Here is a 16,100-nt window from a genome sequence, read left to right as displayed (position 1 = left end):
ACCCATTGAAAATCAAAATGTATGCGGTTTGTCAATAGGTGATCGGGTGGATTGAGATCTCTACACTATCTTTTTGCTCTCTAGTTCAGGAATTGTGTGTAATCTATCCTAATTATAGCAATACGGTATGTATCTGAATTCAAGAATCAATTGGCTTCTAAGGAATTGCTTGATTTTTCAACTTCAGCTCCAGTACATCGGATTGCTTCAGGTTGTATTCAGCATGTATTATGCAACAAAAATGAAAAGAAACAAAATACTTCCCTTTTGCCAGACGGTAGAATGTTAGTAGGAGTTAGCGGTCATAATGGAGCCGAGCAACACGTTGGTCAGGACTTTAACTCAAAACCTAGCAAACAACTCACGTCTTATTATGAAAATGTCATGCAAGCAAATGGAAATATGTATGATCACGAGCAAAAGAGAAATACTAGTACATCAACAACCACAATCTCAATCATACGACCACATTTTCAGTAAAATTGCACAACAAAAGTTTCTTCTAATTTTCTTACATTTTTTGTTTTTACTTTCTACATTTTGAGGTTCACTTTTCTGTATGCCACGTGGCAGTGATCAGATGTAAATCACCAGGTAGACCCCAGTTTGATTCTCATCGGAGGGTCCTAAGTCCAGACGCATCCACCAGTTCACAATCCCCTGTTGAACCCATGCGACGGTCCAGATTCAACCAACTTCACAGAAAATTCATCGTATGATATCGATGGCGAAGATCTCTCCACGTAGACACCTGTCTCCATCCTCGATTCTCGCAGGCTCCGCGACGCTAACGGACAGACAAGACCTTCTTCACCTTCAACTGCTAGAGCGAGAGTCGATACGCCGCCGTTCCATGTCGCCGGAGAAACCTCGCGCGAGAACCTCCAACCGCTTGTACCTTCTTCCTCCTCCGCCGCCGGCGAATGGGATCGTCCTGAAATTTCATCTCCGACGCCGGAATCCGCCACGTCACGACCGGTATCCGACACGTCGTCTTCTTCGTCGTCTACGCTACGCGAAACAGGGAACACGACGATCCACCGGTTACGATAAACCTCCAAACTCCGAATCGCGACGCCGTTGACGGTGACATAGCCGTTTCGAGATCGGAAAACAACCGACTTGTTCGGAGACAGCGTCTCGATGGCCGTTCCTTCGACGCTCGCGATGTCGGCGAAACGACGTCGTTCCGGCACGACGTGGCGAAGGAAATCGAAGCGGAATCCGTCGGAGTATGAGAAGAGACTCGCGTCCGACGGAGCGAAAACGGTGATTTCCTTCTGACGAAGCAGAATCGAACGCCTGATCGCCATTGCCGTCGCGACCACACCGAATCCCCTCCTTTTCAATGCCCTTACCGCGTGATCAAGAAACGACCGATCGATCTGAGACTCAACGCGGGCCGTTGGATCAGGAAACGAGCAAGCGGACAAAGAAGTGGGGTCCAATACGTCGTCGACGCCGTGGACGGTGAGATGATCGTCCACGTAAAGATCAGGCCGCTTGATTTTTACGGCGGCAATGGGAGACGAGTGCTGACGTGGAGAAATGGAAATCCCGAGATTGGCGTTGGAGCCCTTGGAGAGGAAGACGCAACGGTTGGGGCGCCACGTGGGGAGCTGGTGGCCGGTGGCATGTGCGGAGAGGGCGTGCCACGTGAGGGGTTCTTGAAGGGTGTGGTGGAGGAGGAGGGAGGCGGAGGGGCGGCGGCGGTTGTCGTTGAGTTTTGCGGCGGCGGAGGAGAAGGCGAAGTCGGGCGGGGCGAGGACAGTGCCGGTGCCGTTCCAGGAGGAGGTGTTGGCGGTGGCGGTGATGAGGGCGGCGAAGACGGAGTAGCCGCTGGTCTTGAGGGATTGGGAGGCGGAAGGGGGAGGAGTAGTAGGAGGCTGCGAAGGAGTGGTGGTGGGGGTGGAAGAAGCCCAGGCGAGGAGGCAGAAGAGGGGGAGAGAGATTGCCAAGAGCTTGAAGAAGTAAAGGCCTCGTCCTTGATAATGGTGGAGATGAAAGATTGCCATTTTTGTTTTGATTTCTTTGGGTTTGATTGAGTTTTTTTCCCTTTTTTTTTTTCCTGACGAGAGTGGCTGTTTCTTGGCGGGCGGGTGTGGCAGTTCTTGGAGATCAAGAACTAGTTTTGGGAGTGGATGGATTTGCAGAAACTGGAAAGGAATCAGGTATTTTGATCAGTAAAGTGGTTAGTGGGGTTTGTTAAATTGACGGTCTTTTGGCGGGAAGAACAACTTTCTTTTTCAACTGCTTTGTGAAGTCGGTTAAGAAAGGCCAGACTGAATATGTTGAGTTGAGCCCATAGTCCAGTCCGTGTTCTTAATTCTTGGTTCAAGCCTATGGGTCCTCCATGCTCCAATTGGCAAGAGGGTAGGAAAACAGGAGCGTTGCTCTTGTTGTCATTGCGGAAGAAAAAGGTAGTACGATATATATCTTCCTCTTGGGATTAGCTTTGCTTCATGTGTTATCTATGGTCGTTAGTATATATTTTTGAGAAATCTCTTTAAGGCCAGTAGTGGGGTATACAAAGAAGAGAGAGCCAGAAGTCTTGCCGTTTTGATTCTGTAAAGGTAATGAATTTGGACAAAATAACCACACACAAAAAGAAAAAGAAGAAGAAGAAGAAGAAGAAGAAGAAGAATTCAGTTAAAATAATCAATTGAATAGTCGCATTTTATGTTCCCACTAGCTTCTGTGCATGTTTCGTATTCTCTTTTTTTATTTTGGGTAATTGATGCTTTGCATCTATTCGCAGATTGACCCTTTAACTTCAGTATTGCCTCTTTGAACGACTTGGAATATTTGAATTTGGTTCTATAAGATGAAAGTAGACCCTCTTATAAGTGGGAATAGATTTCAACCAAGGCCAAATGCACTCTCCTCACAAAACACAAGACAGAGTTCAGTTAGAGAGAGGCATTGAAGTAGTACTAGTTTTCATCCAATTCCACATTTCATATTGAGAAATGCAGAAATCCGGAAATTAGAAAGGTTCTTTCCATTCTTTCCACATTTCATGGAAAGAACCATCCCCTTTTTATGCTCGATCCATTCAATAATGGATTACTCAAAATATGAGGCAGACTGAACATAATACGTTGAATTCTGGAGAGCATGCAACTTCTATATTATGACCATGGGTTAAAGTCATTACTAGATGAAGGCAGGTTCAAGCCTTCAAGAAGACCAGGAGACTTGGCTAAGCTGAAGCTATGCGCTTTCAGGTCTATGAGATGATCGTATAAGCTTAAATCCTTGGAATCTGTATTTACTAGCATGTATTTGAGATGTGGTCAGAGTAGTTTCGGACCTGAAGCTACAAAAGTAGATGTGTATCGTCAATAGGAATGGGTAGTAACTTGTAGATCTCTCTAACCATGAAAGCCTATAAACTTGACCAATTCAGTTTTGAGCCAATTTCAACCCAAGGTCTCTTAGAACCAGAGCTCTGACATAATGCTTGATCGCATGGTCCCCTCAAAACTAAAATACTAGGAAGCAAGCCTGACAATATATGTTAACGTAGACACATAACAAGACAGTGGCTAAGTTCTCAGGTCAACATCCTGCCAACTTAATTACTTGTTATCTGGAAGTTTTTCAAAAACTTTAGTGCAGTTGGTAAGGTAAACTGATGAAATAGATATTTTGATGAACTGTTTTTTGAATATTCTTGAATTCAGGGTCATGTTGATCAAGGCGTGAATAAGAATATTCGGAACTTTACCTTATCGTTGCCACAATTCACCCCAAAACAAGCCCTGTCTCTTCTAAGAATCATCAGGAAATAGAGGAGTCTGATTCCATGTATCTTCTATGTATTGAATGACTGCAAGAGATTCCAAGACTGGTTTTCCATTGTGCACAAGGATTGGAACCTTTTCGTACACAGATTATACTGGAGGAGTAAAGAGATTCGTTTGAAAGTTCCTCAAATATGGTTTCATACTCTATGCCCTTGAGTTTCAATGTCCAAACAATTTGCAAAGCAAATGGACTTGACTGTGTCCTAAAAGGGTTCACTCTTCTGCCATAGTTTCTTGATTCTTCTGTAGAAAACTTGTGAGAGCTGATGAATTTATAGGCGTACTACGACATTCTCATATTCCCGTCATCTCCAGTGTCATTAAATACACCCTAAATCTGCTCATCCTTCTTTGAATATATTCGATACCGTGCATTTACATTTTCAGTTTAGTGCTTATGCCCTTGATGTCTAGATATGCAGTTTGTTCTCAGGTCCTAGTACTAAACTTAAGTTTCCATGTCATACTTCATCATAATTGTTTCATATATGCAAGCCCTCCAGCTATTTTCATAAGACGAGTTTAATGGTATGTGTTGTTTTTGTCCTTGGACAGGCATTTTGGTCTCCCATGGTGGTGGCTTCGTGATTAGGATGACATGTTAGCTTTTTAATAGAAGCAGTTGTGTAGGTTATGATGCTCTTATAGCAATTGATTCTTTGGCTGTTCTGTGATACATTTGTTATCTTTGTTATCAGGGGCAGGTCCAGCGTTGAAGCACTGATAAAAGATGTATGAAAAAAATTGTATACAAAACTGTAGTATATTGAATAACCACATTCATTTTTGTTGAAAACTTTTTGGGCCTAATTTATTTTGTTTTATTGAGCTATATTGCTCTGTCATTGTAAGAATGATCCTGCGTTGGTAATGCTAAAGAAATCTAATCTCTTAAAGTTGTAAGAAAAGATTATTCATGTTTGAAAGTGAGAGGGTCTGGAAGATTCAGAGAAACCATCTCTTAAATGAGTAAGAAATTTTGCAACGGATTCATAGCTTTTCCGTTAGGGGATCACTCTGTTGTAGAAACCTTAATCGCCAAACCACAGTACCTAAGAGCCTAAGATACACATGCGGATAAATTGGGATTTTTCGTTCCCTCACTTTCGTTCCCTCACGGATTATTTAGTTATGCAAAGTTTTGGTCACTGAGAAACACAGGACCGAGCCCTCTGTAGTAAGTCGAGCTCCATTATTGGACTAAAATACACCAAAATACAAACACTGCTTTAAGACGCGAAGGTTGTTGTTTATGCTTACATTCTTGAGTTAATGAACTTTAGTTGGTTCATTTAGGTGCAACGTATGCTTGATACTTGGTGACCAGCTTGTCACGAGGCGGCCAGTTTGCTTTGATCACTGGAACATCGCAAAAGTTGTGCATCCACTCTGATATCTGTGGAAATTTCTGTGCGTCTATGAACTTTATCCCAGCAACCTCCTCGATTACACCGAGCAAATTCGCTGTCCAACCAAGTGCAATGTCTGTGAAGCCGATTGTTGCTCCTCCGAAGAACTTCTTTCCTTCTAGTTCTTCTTCTATGTATTTCAGGTTCTCCATGACTTTAGGAATACCCTCCTCTTGTTCTTTCCCTTTCGTGAAAAGCACATCGTTTACTGATTTCAAAAGCTACATTTTGAACAAACAAACCAAAAAACCGTATAGTCATGTAATAAGAATAGGTAGCAAGAGACTTCAGGGCTTATTGGTGCTGACAGTGTAGAGAGGCAAGCCTACGGTCTGTTTGGCATCATTTTTTGTTTCTATTTTATGTTCTAAAACACCAAAAACTTAGGATGAAACGTTTTTTTTGGGAAATATGTTTTGATAGAAAGGATGGGTTTTCAAATGACTTAAAACTGATTTGCGAACAAGAATGACTACGAAATGAAAACAATGTGCTTCTTGTTTTGAATAAAAGTTCTTGAAAAGTGTTCTGCCAACCCATATTTCAAAAAGGCTACTAAACAGGGGCTTATAGTTTACCTTTTTCATCGCCATTGGGTTTGGCGTTATGAAGTGTAAACTGATTGGTTTCATTGTTTTATATCCAGGGGCAATTTGATCAAGGTGTTCATGAGATAGTAGAGGGCGTTTACCTTATCATCGACGAATTTCGCCCAGAAACGAGCCATGGCTCTCTCATAAGGATCTTCAGGTAATAAAGGATTCTGCTTCCATGTATCCTCAATGTATTCAAGGATTACAAGCGATTCTGAGATTGGTTTTCCATTGTGCACAAGAACTGGGACCTTTTTGTAGATAGGATTATACTGGAGGAGTTGAGGGCTTTTTTGAGAAAGATCCTCAAATATGGTTTCGTAGTCCAGGCCTTTAAGTTGCAATGCCCAGATGATTCTTAACCCAAATCGACTTGACCATGTCCTGATAACCTTCAACTCATCTGCCATGGTGATTTTTTTGGGGCCAATTGTGTTAGTAGTTGAGGACTTTTATAAGCACACTCTTTTGGGATTTTGTCCTATCTCAGTTTAAATTCTCCAAATTAAACCCCACATTCCACCTACCGATTGACTCATTGATTACGTACAAACTTCAAACATAAAGTTACAAACTTCAAACATAAAGTTAAAAAGAAAAAAAGAAAAAAAGAAAGGTAATTCCAGCAAACCTTTATGAGTGCTTTTGATTCTTTCTATGTTCTACTTTTTTTTGGTCATTGTTAGTCTGCTAATGCTCGTTATATACGGAAAATACAAAAGTTTGTGTAGAAAAGTGTAACGAAAAAAATGAAGATATGATTAAAGATCTTTTTCTTTTCCAGGTCCTAACGCAAGGTCTTACATCACTTAATATCTAATAAGTTATCTAATAGATTGGACCATGAAATTGTTGACTCTTCTGAGTAGAGATAAGGACCATTAGGTGTCTTTGGACAGATAGGTAGATGTCTATCGTGGTCCCCTCAAAACTAAAATACTAGGAAGCAAGCCTGACGATATATGTTAACGTAGACACATAACAAGACAGTGGCTAAGTTCTCAGGTCAACATCCTGCCAACTTAATTACTTGTTATCTGGAAGTTTTTCAAAAACTTTAGTGCAGTTGGTAAGGTAAACTGATGAAATAGATATTTTGATGAACTGTTTTTTGAATATTCTTGAATTCAGGGTCATGTTGATCAAGGCGTGAATAAGAATATTCGGGACTTTACCTTATCGTTTCCACAATTCACCCCAAAACAAGCCTGTCTCTTCTAAGGATCATCAGGAAATAGAGGAGTCTGATTTCATGTATCTTCTATGTATTGAATAACTGCAAGAGATTCCAGGACTGGTTTTCCATTGTGCACAAGGATTGGAACCTTTTCGTACACAGATTATACTGGAGGAGTAAAGAGTTTCGTTTGAAAGTTCCTCAAATATGGTTTCATACTCTATGCCCTTGAGTTTCAATGTCCAAACAACTTGCAAAGCAAATGGACTTGACTGTGTCCTAAAAGGGTTCACTCTTCTGCCATAGTTTCTTGATTCTTCTGTAGAAAACTTGTGAGAGCTGATGAATTTATAGGCGTACTACGACATTCTCATATTCCCGTCATCTGCAGTGTCATTAAATAAACCCTAAATCTGCTCATCCTTCTTTGAATATATTCGATACCGTGCATTTACATTTTCAGTTTAGTGCTTATGCCCTTGATGTCTAGATATGCAGTTTGTTCTCAGGTCCTTGTACTAAAGTTAAGTTTCCACGTCATACTTCATCATAATTGTTTCATATATGCAGGCCCTCCAGCTATTTTCATGAGACGAGTTTAATGGTATGTGTTGTTTTTGTCCTTGGGCAGGCATTTTGGTCTCCCATGGTGGTGGCTTCGTGATTAGGACGACATGTTAGCTTTTTAATAGAAGCAGCTGTGTAGGTTATGATGCTCTTATAGCAATTGATTCTTTGGCTGTTCTGTGATACATTTGTTATCTTTGTTATCAGGGGCAGCTCCAGCGTTGAAGCGCTGATAAAAGATGTATGAAAAAAATTGTATACAAAACAGTAGTAGTATATTGAATAACCACATTCATTTTTGTTGAAAACTTTTTGGGCCTAATTTATTTTGTTTTATTGAGCTATATTGCTCTGTCATTGTAAGAATGTTCCTGCGTTGGTAATGCTAAAGAAATCTAATCTCTTAAAGTTGTAAGAAAAGATTATTCATGTTTGCAAGTGAGAGGGTCTGGAAGATTCAGAGAAACCATCTCTTAAATGAGTAAGAAATTTTGCAATGGATTCATAGCTTTTCCGTTAGGGGATCACTCTGTTGTAGAAACCTTAATCGCCAAACCACAGTACCTAAGAGCCTAAGATACACATGCAGATAAATTGGGATTTGTCATTCCCTCACTCTCGTTCCCTCACAGATTATTTAGTTATGCAAAGTTTTGGTCACTGAGAAACACAGGACCGAGCCCTCTGTAGTATGTCGAGCTCCATTATTGGACTAAAATACACCAAAATACAAACACCGCTTTAAGACGCGAAGGTTGTTGTTTAAGCTTACATTCTTGAGTTAATGAACTTTAGGTGGTTCATTTAGGTGCAACGTATGCTTGAAACTTGGTGACCAGCTTGTCACGAGGCGGCCAGTTTGCTTTGATCACTGGAACATCGCAAAAGTTGTGCATCCACTCTGATATCTGTGGAAATTTCTGTGCGTCTATGAACTTTATCCCGGTAACCTCCTCGAATACACCGAGCAAATTCGCTGTCCAACCAAGTGCAATGTCTGTGAAGCCGATTGTTGCCCCTCCGAAGAACTTCTTTCCTTCTAGTTCTTCTTCTATGTATTTCAGGTTCTCCATGACTTTAGGAATACCCTCCTCTTGTTCTTTCCCTTTCGTGACAAGCACATCGATTACTGATTTCAAAAGCTATATTTTGAACAAACAAACCAAAAAACCGTATAGTCATGTAATAAGAATAGGTAGCAAGAGACTTCAGGGCTTATTGGAGCTGACAGTGTAGATAGGCAAGCCTACGGTCTGTTTGGCATCATTTTTTGTTTCTATTTTATGTTCTAAAACACCAAAAACTTAGGATGAAACGTTTTTTTTGGGAAATATGTTTTGATAAAAAGGATGGGTTTTCAAATGACTTAAAACTGATTTGCGAACAAGAATGGCTACGAAATGAAAACGATGTGCTTCTTGTTTTGAATAAAAGTTCTTGAAAAGTGTTCTGCCAACCCATATTTCAAAAAGGCTACTAAACAGGGGCTTATAGTTTACCTTTTTCATCGCCATTGGGTTTGGCGTTATGAAGTGTAAACTGATTGGTTTCATTGTTTTATATCCAGGGGCAATTTGATCAAGGTGTTCATGAGATAGTAGAGAGCGTTTACCTTATCATCGACGAATTTCGCCCAGAAACGAGCCATGGCTCTCTCATAAGGATCTTCAGGTAATAAAGGATTCTGCTTCCATGTATCCTCAATGTATTCAAGGATTACAAGCGATTCTGAGATTGGTTTTCCATTGTGCACAAGAACTGGGACCTTTTTGTAGATAGGATTATACTGGAGGAGTAGAGGGCTTTTTTGAGAAAGATCCTCAAATATGGTTTCGTACTCCAGGCCTTTAAGTTGCAATGCCCAGATGATTCTTAACCCAAATGGACTTGACCATGTCCTGAAAACCTTCAACTCATCTGCCATGGTGGTTTTTTTGGGGCCAATTGTGTTAGTAGTTGAGGACTTTTATAAGCACACTCTTTTGGGATTTTGTCCTGTCTCAGTTTAAATTCTCCAAATTAAACCCCACATTCCACCTACCGATTGACTCATTGATTACGTACAAACTTCAAACATAAAGTTAAAAAGAAAAAAAGAAAAAAAGAAAGGTAATTCCAGCCAACCTTTATGAGTGCTTTTGATTCTTTCTATGTTCTACTTTTTTTTGGTCATTGTTAGTCTGCTAATGCTCGTTATATACGGAAAATACAAAAGTTTGTGTAGAAAAGTGTAATGATAGGTGCGTAAATATGCCTATTTACGCCCCCTAACTTAGGCTTGTTATGTTCGGTTAGTGTGCTACTTGGGATTTGATACTTGTTAATTGCGTTTCAGGACTCTCGGAGCCGAAGGATAATATTTGGAGCTTAAATGCAAAGTCGGACTTTATTTCGAGAGAAAGGTGCATCAAATTCCAGCCATGTGTTGCACGTACGAAGGAGTTTATTGGGTAATGCTGGAAATTGGTGTTGAGCTTGCCGAAGGAAATTTATTGGATCAAATCCCACTAGAACGGCAACATGGAATTGTAATTTGGCAACCTGTGGACTGACCCATAATTGTAGAAACTGGCAAGATTTGTCTTCAGCGTTTACATTAAAAGTGGGCCCACGGAACAATTGATAGGAGGGGAATTTACTTGCCGAACACACGAGGTCTCCGGATATGTAAGGAACGGTAAAAGGGTTTGAAGGGTAGATCTTTTTCTGACGAAAAAATAGAGAGCGAGGCGGCAAGCAGGAGGCAGCACTTCGACTACGCCTCGTGTATCACGGTCGAGCCGACACAGGAGCTTTGGGTTTTATTCTTTTACTATTTATTAGAAAGCTTTCAGTTTGTTGTTCAATGGAGTTTTGTTCTTACATGATTATTTGTTCTCACTCCATGAACGGCTAATCTACTCGGCTAGGGTAACGAGGATGTCTCTCCAAATAGTGTAGTTGTTAGATATCTAGGGTTTTATAGTCAACTTGATTGTATGACTTAATCGATTCATAACTTTTTATGAAGTTCTATATTCTCCCAATATTCGAATGTGTTTGTATCCATGGTTTCAAGCACGGTCATACAATAGTTTTTAATATTTCAGGATAGGCTTTGAGATAGACTATACGACGTGAGACGGGTCGTGCCGTTGGTTAAATCCGATGAGACGATCCGTGCCATGTTGAGATAGCCTATACGGAATGCGAATCTTGATTATCTTTTTGGGAATTATCGATAGGAATTGCTACCCTACGATGGTCTGGTTGAATGTTGAATGTGAACCTAGGTTTTGAAACAACTGCGTTACAAGGGGAGACTGAATCGGAAACCTTAGTCCTTTCTCTCATTTGTTTCAAAATCCTTTAATTGCTTACTAGTTTAGTTTTAGTTTAATCAAATCAATCACAAATCCAATTTCTCTTTACTTTCCGAATTAAATTAGAAATTAATTGAAACTACTGTAACTCAGCTTTTTTACTTTCCGTGGACGATCTCGGACTTAACTGCTATTCTTCGGGATAATTGTTAATTCCCTGTTTTATAAATTATATTTTTGGTGCGAAAACGACAGACCATGTAACGAAAAAATGAAGATGTGATTAAAGATCTTTTTCTTTTCCAGGTCCAAACGTAAGGTCTTACATCACTTAATATCTAATAAGTTATCTAATAGATTGAACCATGAAATTGTTGACTCTTCTGAGTAGAGATAAGGACCATTAGGTGTCTTTGGACAGATAGGTAGATGTCTATCGTGGCCCCCTCAAAACTAAAATACTAGGAAGCAAGCCTGACAATATATGTTAACGTAGACACATAACAAGACAGTGGCTAAGTTCTCAGGTCAACATCCTGCCAACTTAATTACTTGTTATCTGGAAGTTTTTCAAAAACTTTAGTGCAGTTGGTAAGGTAAACTGATGAAATAGATATTTTGATGAACTGTTTTTTGAATATTCTTGAATTCAGGGTCATGTTGATCAAGGCGTGAATAAGAATATTCGGGACTTTACCTTATCGTTGCCACAATTCACCCCAAAACAAGCCTGTCTCTTCTAAGGATCATCAGGAAATAGAGGAGTCTGATTCCATGTATCTTCTATGTATTGAATAACTGCAAGAGATTCCAGGACTGGTTTTCCATTGTGCACAAGGATTGGAACCTTTTCGTACACAGATTATACTGGAGGAGTGAAGAGTTTCGTTTGAAAGTTCCTCAAATATGGTTTCATACTCTATGCCCTTGAGTTTCAATGTCCAAACAACTTGCAAAGCAAATGGACTTGACTGTGTCCTAAAAGGGTTCACTCTTCTGCCATAGTTTCTTGATTCTTCTGTAGAAAACTTGTGAAAGCTGATGAATTTATAGGCGTACTACGACATTCTCATATTCCCGTCATCTGCAGTGTCATTAAATAAACCCTAAATCTGCTCATCCTTCTTTGAATATATTCGATACCGTGCATTTACATTTTCAGTTTAGTGCTTATGCCCTTGATGTCTAGATATGCAGTTTGTTCTCAGGTCCTTGTACTAAAGTTAAGTTTCCACGTCATACTTCATCATAATTGTTTCATATATGCAGGCCCTCCTGCTATTTTCATAAGACGAGTTTAATGGTATGTGTTGTTTTTGTCCTTGGGCAGGCATTTTGGTCTCCCATGGTGGTGGCTTCGTGATTAGGACGACATGTTAGCTTTTTAATAGAAGCAGCTGTGTAGGTTATGATGCTCTTATAGCAATTGATTCTTTGGCTGTTCTGTGATACATTTGTTATCTTTGTTATCAGGGGCAGCTCCAGCGTTGAAGCGCTGATAAAAGATGTATGAAAAAAATTGTATACAAAACAGTAGTAGTATATTGAATAACCACATTCATTTTTGTTGAAAACTTTTTGGGCCTAATTTATTTTGTTTTATTGAACTATATTGCTCTATCATTGTAGCAATGATCCTGCGTTGGTAATGCTAAAGAAATCTTATCTCTTAAAGTTGTAAGAAAAGATTATTCATGTTTGCAAGTGAGAGGGTCTGGAAGATTCAGAGAAACCATCTCTTAAATGATTAAGAAATTTTGCAATGGATTCATAGCTTTTCCGTTAGGGGATCACTCTGTTGTAGAAACCTTAATCGCCAAACCACAGTACCTAAGAGCCTAAGATACATATGCGGATAAATTGGGATTTGTCGTTCCCTCACTTTCGTTCCCTCACGGATTATTTAGTTATGCAAAGTTTTGGTCACTGAGAAACACAGGACCGAGCCCTCTGTAGTAAGTCGAGCTCCATTATTGGACTAAAATACACCAAAATACAAACACTGCTTTAAGACGCGAAGGTTGTTGTTTAAGCTTACATTCTTGAGTTAATGAACTTTAGTTGGTTCATTTAGGTGCAACGTATGCTTGATACTTGGTGACCAGCTTGTCACGAGGCGGCCAGTTTGCTTTGATCACTGGAACATCGCAAAAGTTGTGCATCCACTCTGATATCTGTGGAAATTTCTGTGCGTCTATGAACTTTATCCCAGTAACCTCCTCGATTACACCGAGCAAATTCGCTGTCCAACCAAGTGCAATGTCTGTGAAGCCGATTGTTGCTCCTCCGAAGAACTTCTTTCCTTCTAGTTCTTCTTCTATGTATTTCAGGTTCTCCATGACTTTAGGAATACCCTCCTCTTGTTCTTTCCCTTTCGTGAAAAGCACATCGATTACTGATTTCAAAAGCTACATTTTGAACAAACAAACCAAAAAACCGTATAGTCATGTAATAAGAATAGGTAGCAAGAGACTTCAGGGCTTATTGGAGCTGACAGTGTAGATAGGCAAGCCTACGGTCTGTTTGGCATCATTTTTTGTTTCTATTTTATGTTCTAAAACACCAAAAACTTAGGATGAAACGTTTTTTTTGGGAAATATGTTTTGATAAAAAGGATGGGTTTTCAAATGACTTAAAACTGATTTGCGAACAAGAATGGCTACGAAATGAAAACGATGTGCTTCTTGTTTTGAATAAAAGTTCTTGAAAAGTGTTCTGCCAACCCATATTTCAAAAAGGCTACTAAACAGGGGCTTATAGTTTACCTTTTTCATCGCCATTGGGTTTGGCGTAATGAAGTGTAAACTGATTGGTTTCATTGTTTTATATCCAGGGGCAATTTGATCAAGGTGTTCATGAGATAGTAGAGAGCGTTTACCTTATCATCGACGAATTTCGCCCAGAAACGAGCCATGGCTCTCTCATAAGGATCTTCAGGTAATAAAGGATTCTGCTTCCATGTATCCTCAATGTATTCAAGGATTACAAGCGATTCTGAGATTGGTTTTCCATTGTGCACAAGAACTGGGATCTTTTTGTAGATAGGATTATACTGGAGGAGTTGAGGGCTTTTTTGAGAAAGATCCTCAAATATGGTTTCGTACTCCAGGCCTTTAAGTTGCAATGCCCAGATGATTCTTAACCCAAATGGACTTGACCATGTCCTGAAAACCTTCAACTCATCTGCCATGGTGGTTTTTTTGGGGCCAATTGTGTTAGTAGTTGAGGACTTTTATAAGCACACTCTTTTGGGATTTTGTCCTGTCTCAGTTTAAATTCTCCAAATTAAACCCCACATTCCACCTACCGATTGACTCATTGATTACGTACAAACTTCAAACATAAAGTTAAAAAGAAAAAAAGAAAAAAAGAAAGGTAATTCCAGCCAACCTTCAACTCATTGAGTGCTTTTGATTCTTTCTCTGTTCTACTTTTTTTTGGTCATTGTGAGTCTGCTAATGCTTGTTATATACGGAAAATACAAAAGTTTGCGTAGAAAAGTGTAACGAAAAAAATGAAGATATGATTAAAGATCTTTTTCTTTTCCAGGTCCTAACGTAAGGTCTGACATCACTTAATATCTAATAAGTTATCTAATAGATTGGACCATGAAATTGTTGACTCTTCTGAGTAGAGATAAGGACAATTCGGTGTCTTTGGACAGATAGGTAGATGTCTATCGTGGTGCCCCAATCCACTTGACCATGTCCACCTTCAATTCATCTGCCATGGTTTTTGTGGGGCAAATTGTGTTAGTTGAGGACTTTTAGAAGCACTCTTTTGGGATTTTGTCAATTTTTTTCAATTCTCACCCTTAAATTACGATACTGTCAATATTAAAATGAACTCAAACAGCAGCACATGATATCGGCTGATCCTTCACTGATGAGGTGTGGTGGATGATACTGCTAACGCGTCTATTTTCCTCTGGTTAGAATTAATGAAGGAAATCCGCCGGTAAATCAGCTAGAGGGTGGAGTTAGAGACCCTCAGAGCTCAAGATTGTGTGGACACTCACGGATCTTGAAACGTTTGTCGGCAGTGTCATCGATTTCTCAGTTGTGAGTACTTCCGATCTCTATCAAGTTGGGTTTATCGGGCCCTCAAGTTAACGACCGGGCAAGTCTCCTGTGGTGGGAAGAACAACTTAATTTCGGTAAAAGTATTTCTCACTGGCTGAGCAAAAAAAAAAGTACTTCTCACTGAAAGGCCAAACCGAACATACAACATGATTTCAAGGGACTACACCCCTGTCTGTAACCAAAGATCAATACACAGGCTAAACAACCAGAAACAACATCAACACATTGAAACAAAAAGCAGAAGACAACTAGGGCCAAAATTACAGGGAAATTTTGAGGGGAAACACTGTGAAGCACGTTCCAATGCATAAAGATCTCTCTATTGCCAGGGCTTGAATTAACTCTCCTCCAAGACAGCATAGAGTCTCTTATAGCAGTAAGAATCTTAGAAGTAAGGCTACCTGCATCCATGGCTTTCATTTGAAAGATCCTCAAATTCCTTTCACGCCATAGGAAATAAACTGCAGCAGCCAAGGAAAGCTTGAGAATAGACTTCATAAAGCTCTGGCAGCCTGGCCATAGCATCTCTGTGGATATGATTTTGCCTGAGAATAACTCTCCACAAAGATTTAGAAAAAGAACATATCAAAAAATAAATGGCTATGAGATTATGGGCTACCATCCTTGATTCTCGAACAACTTTCTTTTAACTGTTTTTTTGAAGCTGGTTAAGAATTGAACTATTAAAGGCCATAGTGAAAGATGTTGAGCCCATAGTTTCAACGATCGATTCAAGCCCATGGGCTTCTGTCCCCTCCATAATTCAACAAGCAAGAAGGTGTGAAAACAGTAGGCATTGCTCTTCTTGTGATAACGGAAGAACAAGGCACTATACATTCACCTTAGGATTAGCTTTGCTTCATTTCATATATGGTTTATGGCTGTTGTTACTTGGTTTACTTCTCTTTCGATATCTGGCCCTCTTAATCCTACAATTTACATCTTGAGAAGGCCATAGGGTCAGCAAATGGGGAAGAGAGAGGTGGAAGTCTTCGTGTTTTGATTTTGTAGCAGTAACCAATTCGAACAAAAAAAAAAAAGATCTGCAAATCTTCCCATTTTGATTTCCTAAATGGTAACCAATTTGAACCTAAAAAGTTAGTTTCATCCAAATAAGTTTGATCAAATAGCAGGCAAACAAAAGAAGTTATATGAACAAGT

The 16,100-nt window shown here is 39.7% G+C and overlaps 4 protein-coding genes across 5 annotated transcripts; all 4 read right to left on the bottom strand.

Moving 5' to 3' along the window:
• Positions 1-350: 350 nt before the first annotated feature.
• LOC131334207 (fasciclin-like arabinogalactan protein 21) lies at positions 351-2,771 on the bottom strand. The gene has a single exon (XM_058369124.1). It carries the CDS (start codon positions 2,013-2,015, stop codon positions 651-653), a length of 1,365 nt encoding a protein of 454 aa, XP_058225107.1. The 5' UTR covers positions 2,016-2,771; the 3' UTR covers positions 351-650.
• A 2,211-nt stretch (positions 2,772-4,982) lies between these two features.
• Positions 4,983-7,858, bottom strand: LOC131334210 (probable glutathione S-transferase). The gene is made up of 2 exons (XM_058369126.1): positions 5,910-7,858; positions 4,983-5,439 (listed from the first exon to the last, which is right to left on the bottom strand). The coding sequence occupies exons 1-2, from the start codon at positions 6,219-6,221 to the stop codon at positions 5,098-5,100; spliced, it is 654 nt and encodes a 217-aa protein (XP_058225109.1). The 5' UTR covers positions 6,222-7,858; the 3' UTR covers positions 4,983-5,097.
• Positions 7,859-8,011: 153 nt separating this feature from the next.
• Positions 8,012-9,627, bottom strand: LOC131334211 (probable glutathione S-transferase). Of its 2 annotated transcripts, XR_009202081.1 has the most exons (3): positions 9,168-9,627; positions 8,279-8,697; positions 8,012-8,166 (listed from the first exon to the last, which is right to left on the bottom strand). XR_009202081.1 is itself a non-coding variant. In XM_058369127.1 (2 exons), the coding sequence occupies exons 1-2, from the start codon at positions 9,477-9,479 to the stop codon at positions 8,356-8,358; spliced, it is 654 nt and encodes a 217-aa protein (XP_058225110.1). In that variant the 5' UTR covers positions 9,480-9,627; the 3' UTR covers positions 8,012-8,355. The 2 variants fall into 2 exon arrangements, 1 of the variants encoding a protein (XP_058225110.1); XM_058369127.1 differs by having other exon boundaries at positions 8,012-8,697.
• Positions 9,628-12,808: 3,181 nt separating this feature from the next.
• On the bottom strand, positions 12,809-14,263 carry LOC131334208 (probable glutathione S-transferase). Its single transcript, XM_058369125.1, has 2 exons — positions 13,736-14,263; positions 12,809-13,265 (listed from the first exon to the last, which is right to left on the bottom strand). The coding sequence occupies exons 1-2, from the start codon at positions 14,045-14,047 to the stop codon at positions 12,924-12,926; spliced, it is 654 nt and encodes a 217-aa protein (XP_058225108.1). The 5' UTR covers positions 14,048-14,263; the 3' UTR covers positions 12,809-12,923.
• Between the last annotated feature and the right edge of the window lie 1,837 nt (positions 14,264-16,100).

Source organism: Rhododendron vialii, chromosome 7a, assembly GCF_030253575.1.
Source record: "Rhododendron vialii isolate Sample 1 chromosome 7a, ASM3025357v1".
Lineage (NCBI taxonomy): Eukaryota > Viridiplantae > Streptophyta > Magnoliopsida > Ericales > Ericaceae > Rhododendron > Rhododendron vialii.
The sequence above is the reverse complement of the archived record's forward strand: the minus strand, read 5'-3'. Positions and strand labels throughout refer to the sequence as shown.

Excerpts from the sequence above, each read along its gene's own strand:
- LOC131334210 (XM_058369126.1), bottom strand. The coding sequence starts at position 6,221 with ATGGCAGATGAGTTGAAGGTTATCAGGACATGGTCAAGTCGATTTGGG. Across the intron at positions 5,440-5,909 it reads CGAAATTCGTCGATGATAAG|CTTTTGAAATCAGTAAACGA; the intron begins GTAAACGCCCTC and ends TTCAAAATGTAG.
- LOC131334207 (XM_058369124.1), bottom strand. The coding sequence starts at position 2,015 with ATGGCAATCTTTCATCTCCACCATTATCAAGGACGAGGCCTTTACTTC.
- LOC131334211 (XM_058369127.1), bottom strand. The coding sequence starts at position 9,479 with ATGGCAGATGAGTTGAAGGTTTTCAGGACATGGTCAAGTCCATTTGGG. Across the intron at positions 8,698-9,167 it reads CGAAATTCGTCGATGATAAG|CTTTTGAAATCAGTAATCGA; the intron begins GTAAACGCTCTC and ends TTCAAAATATAG.
- LOC131334208 (XM_058369125.1), bottom strand. The coding sequence starts at position 14,047 with ATGGCAGATGAGTTGAAGGTTTTCAGGACATGGTCAAGTCCATTTGGG. Across the intron at positions 13,266-13,735 it reads CGAAATTCGTCGATGATAAG|CTTTTGAAATCAGTAATCGA; the intron begins GTAAACGCTCTC and ends TTCAAAATGTAG.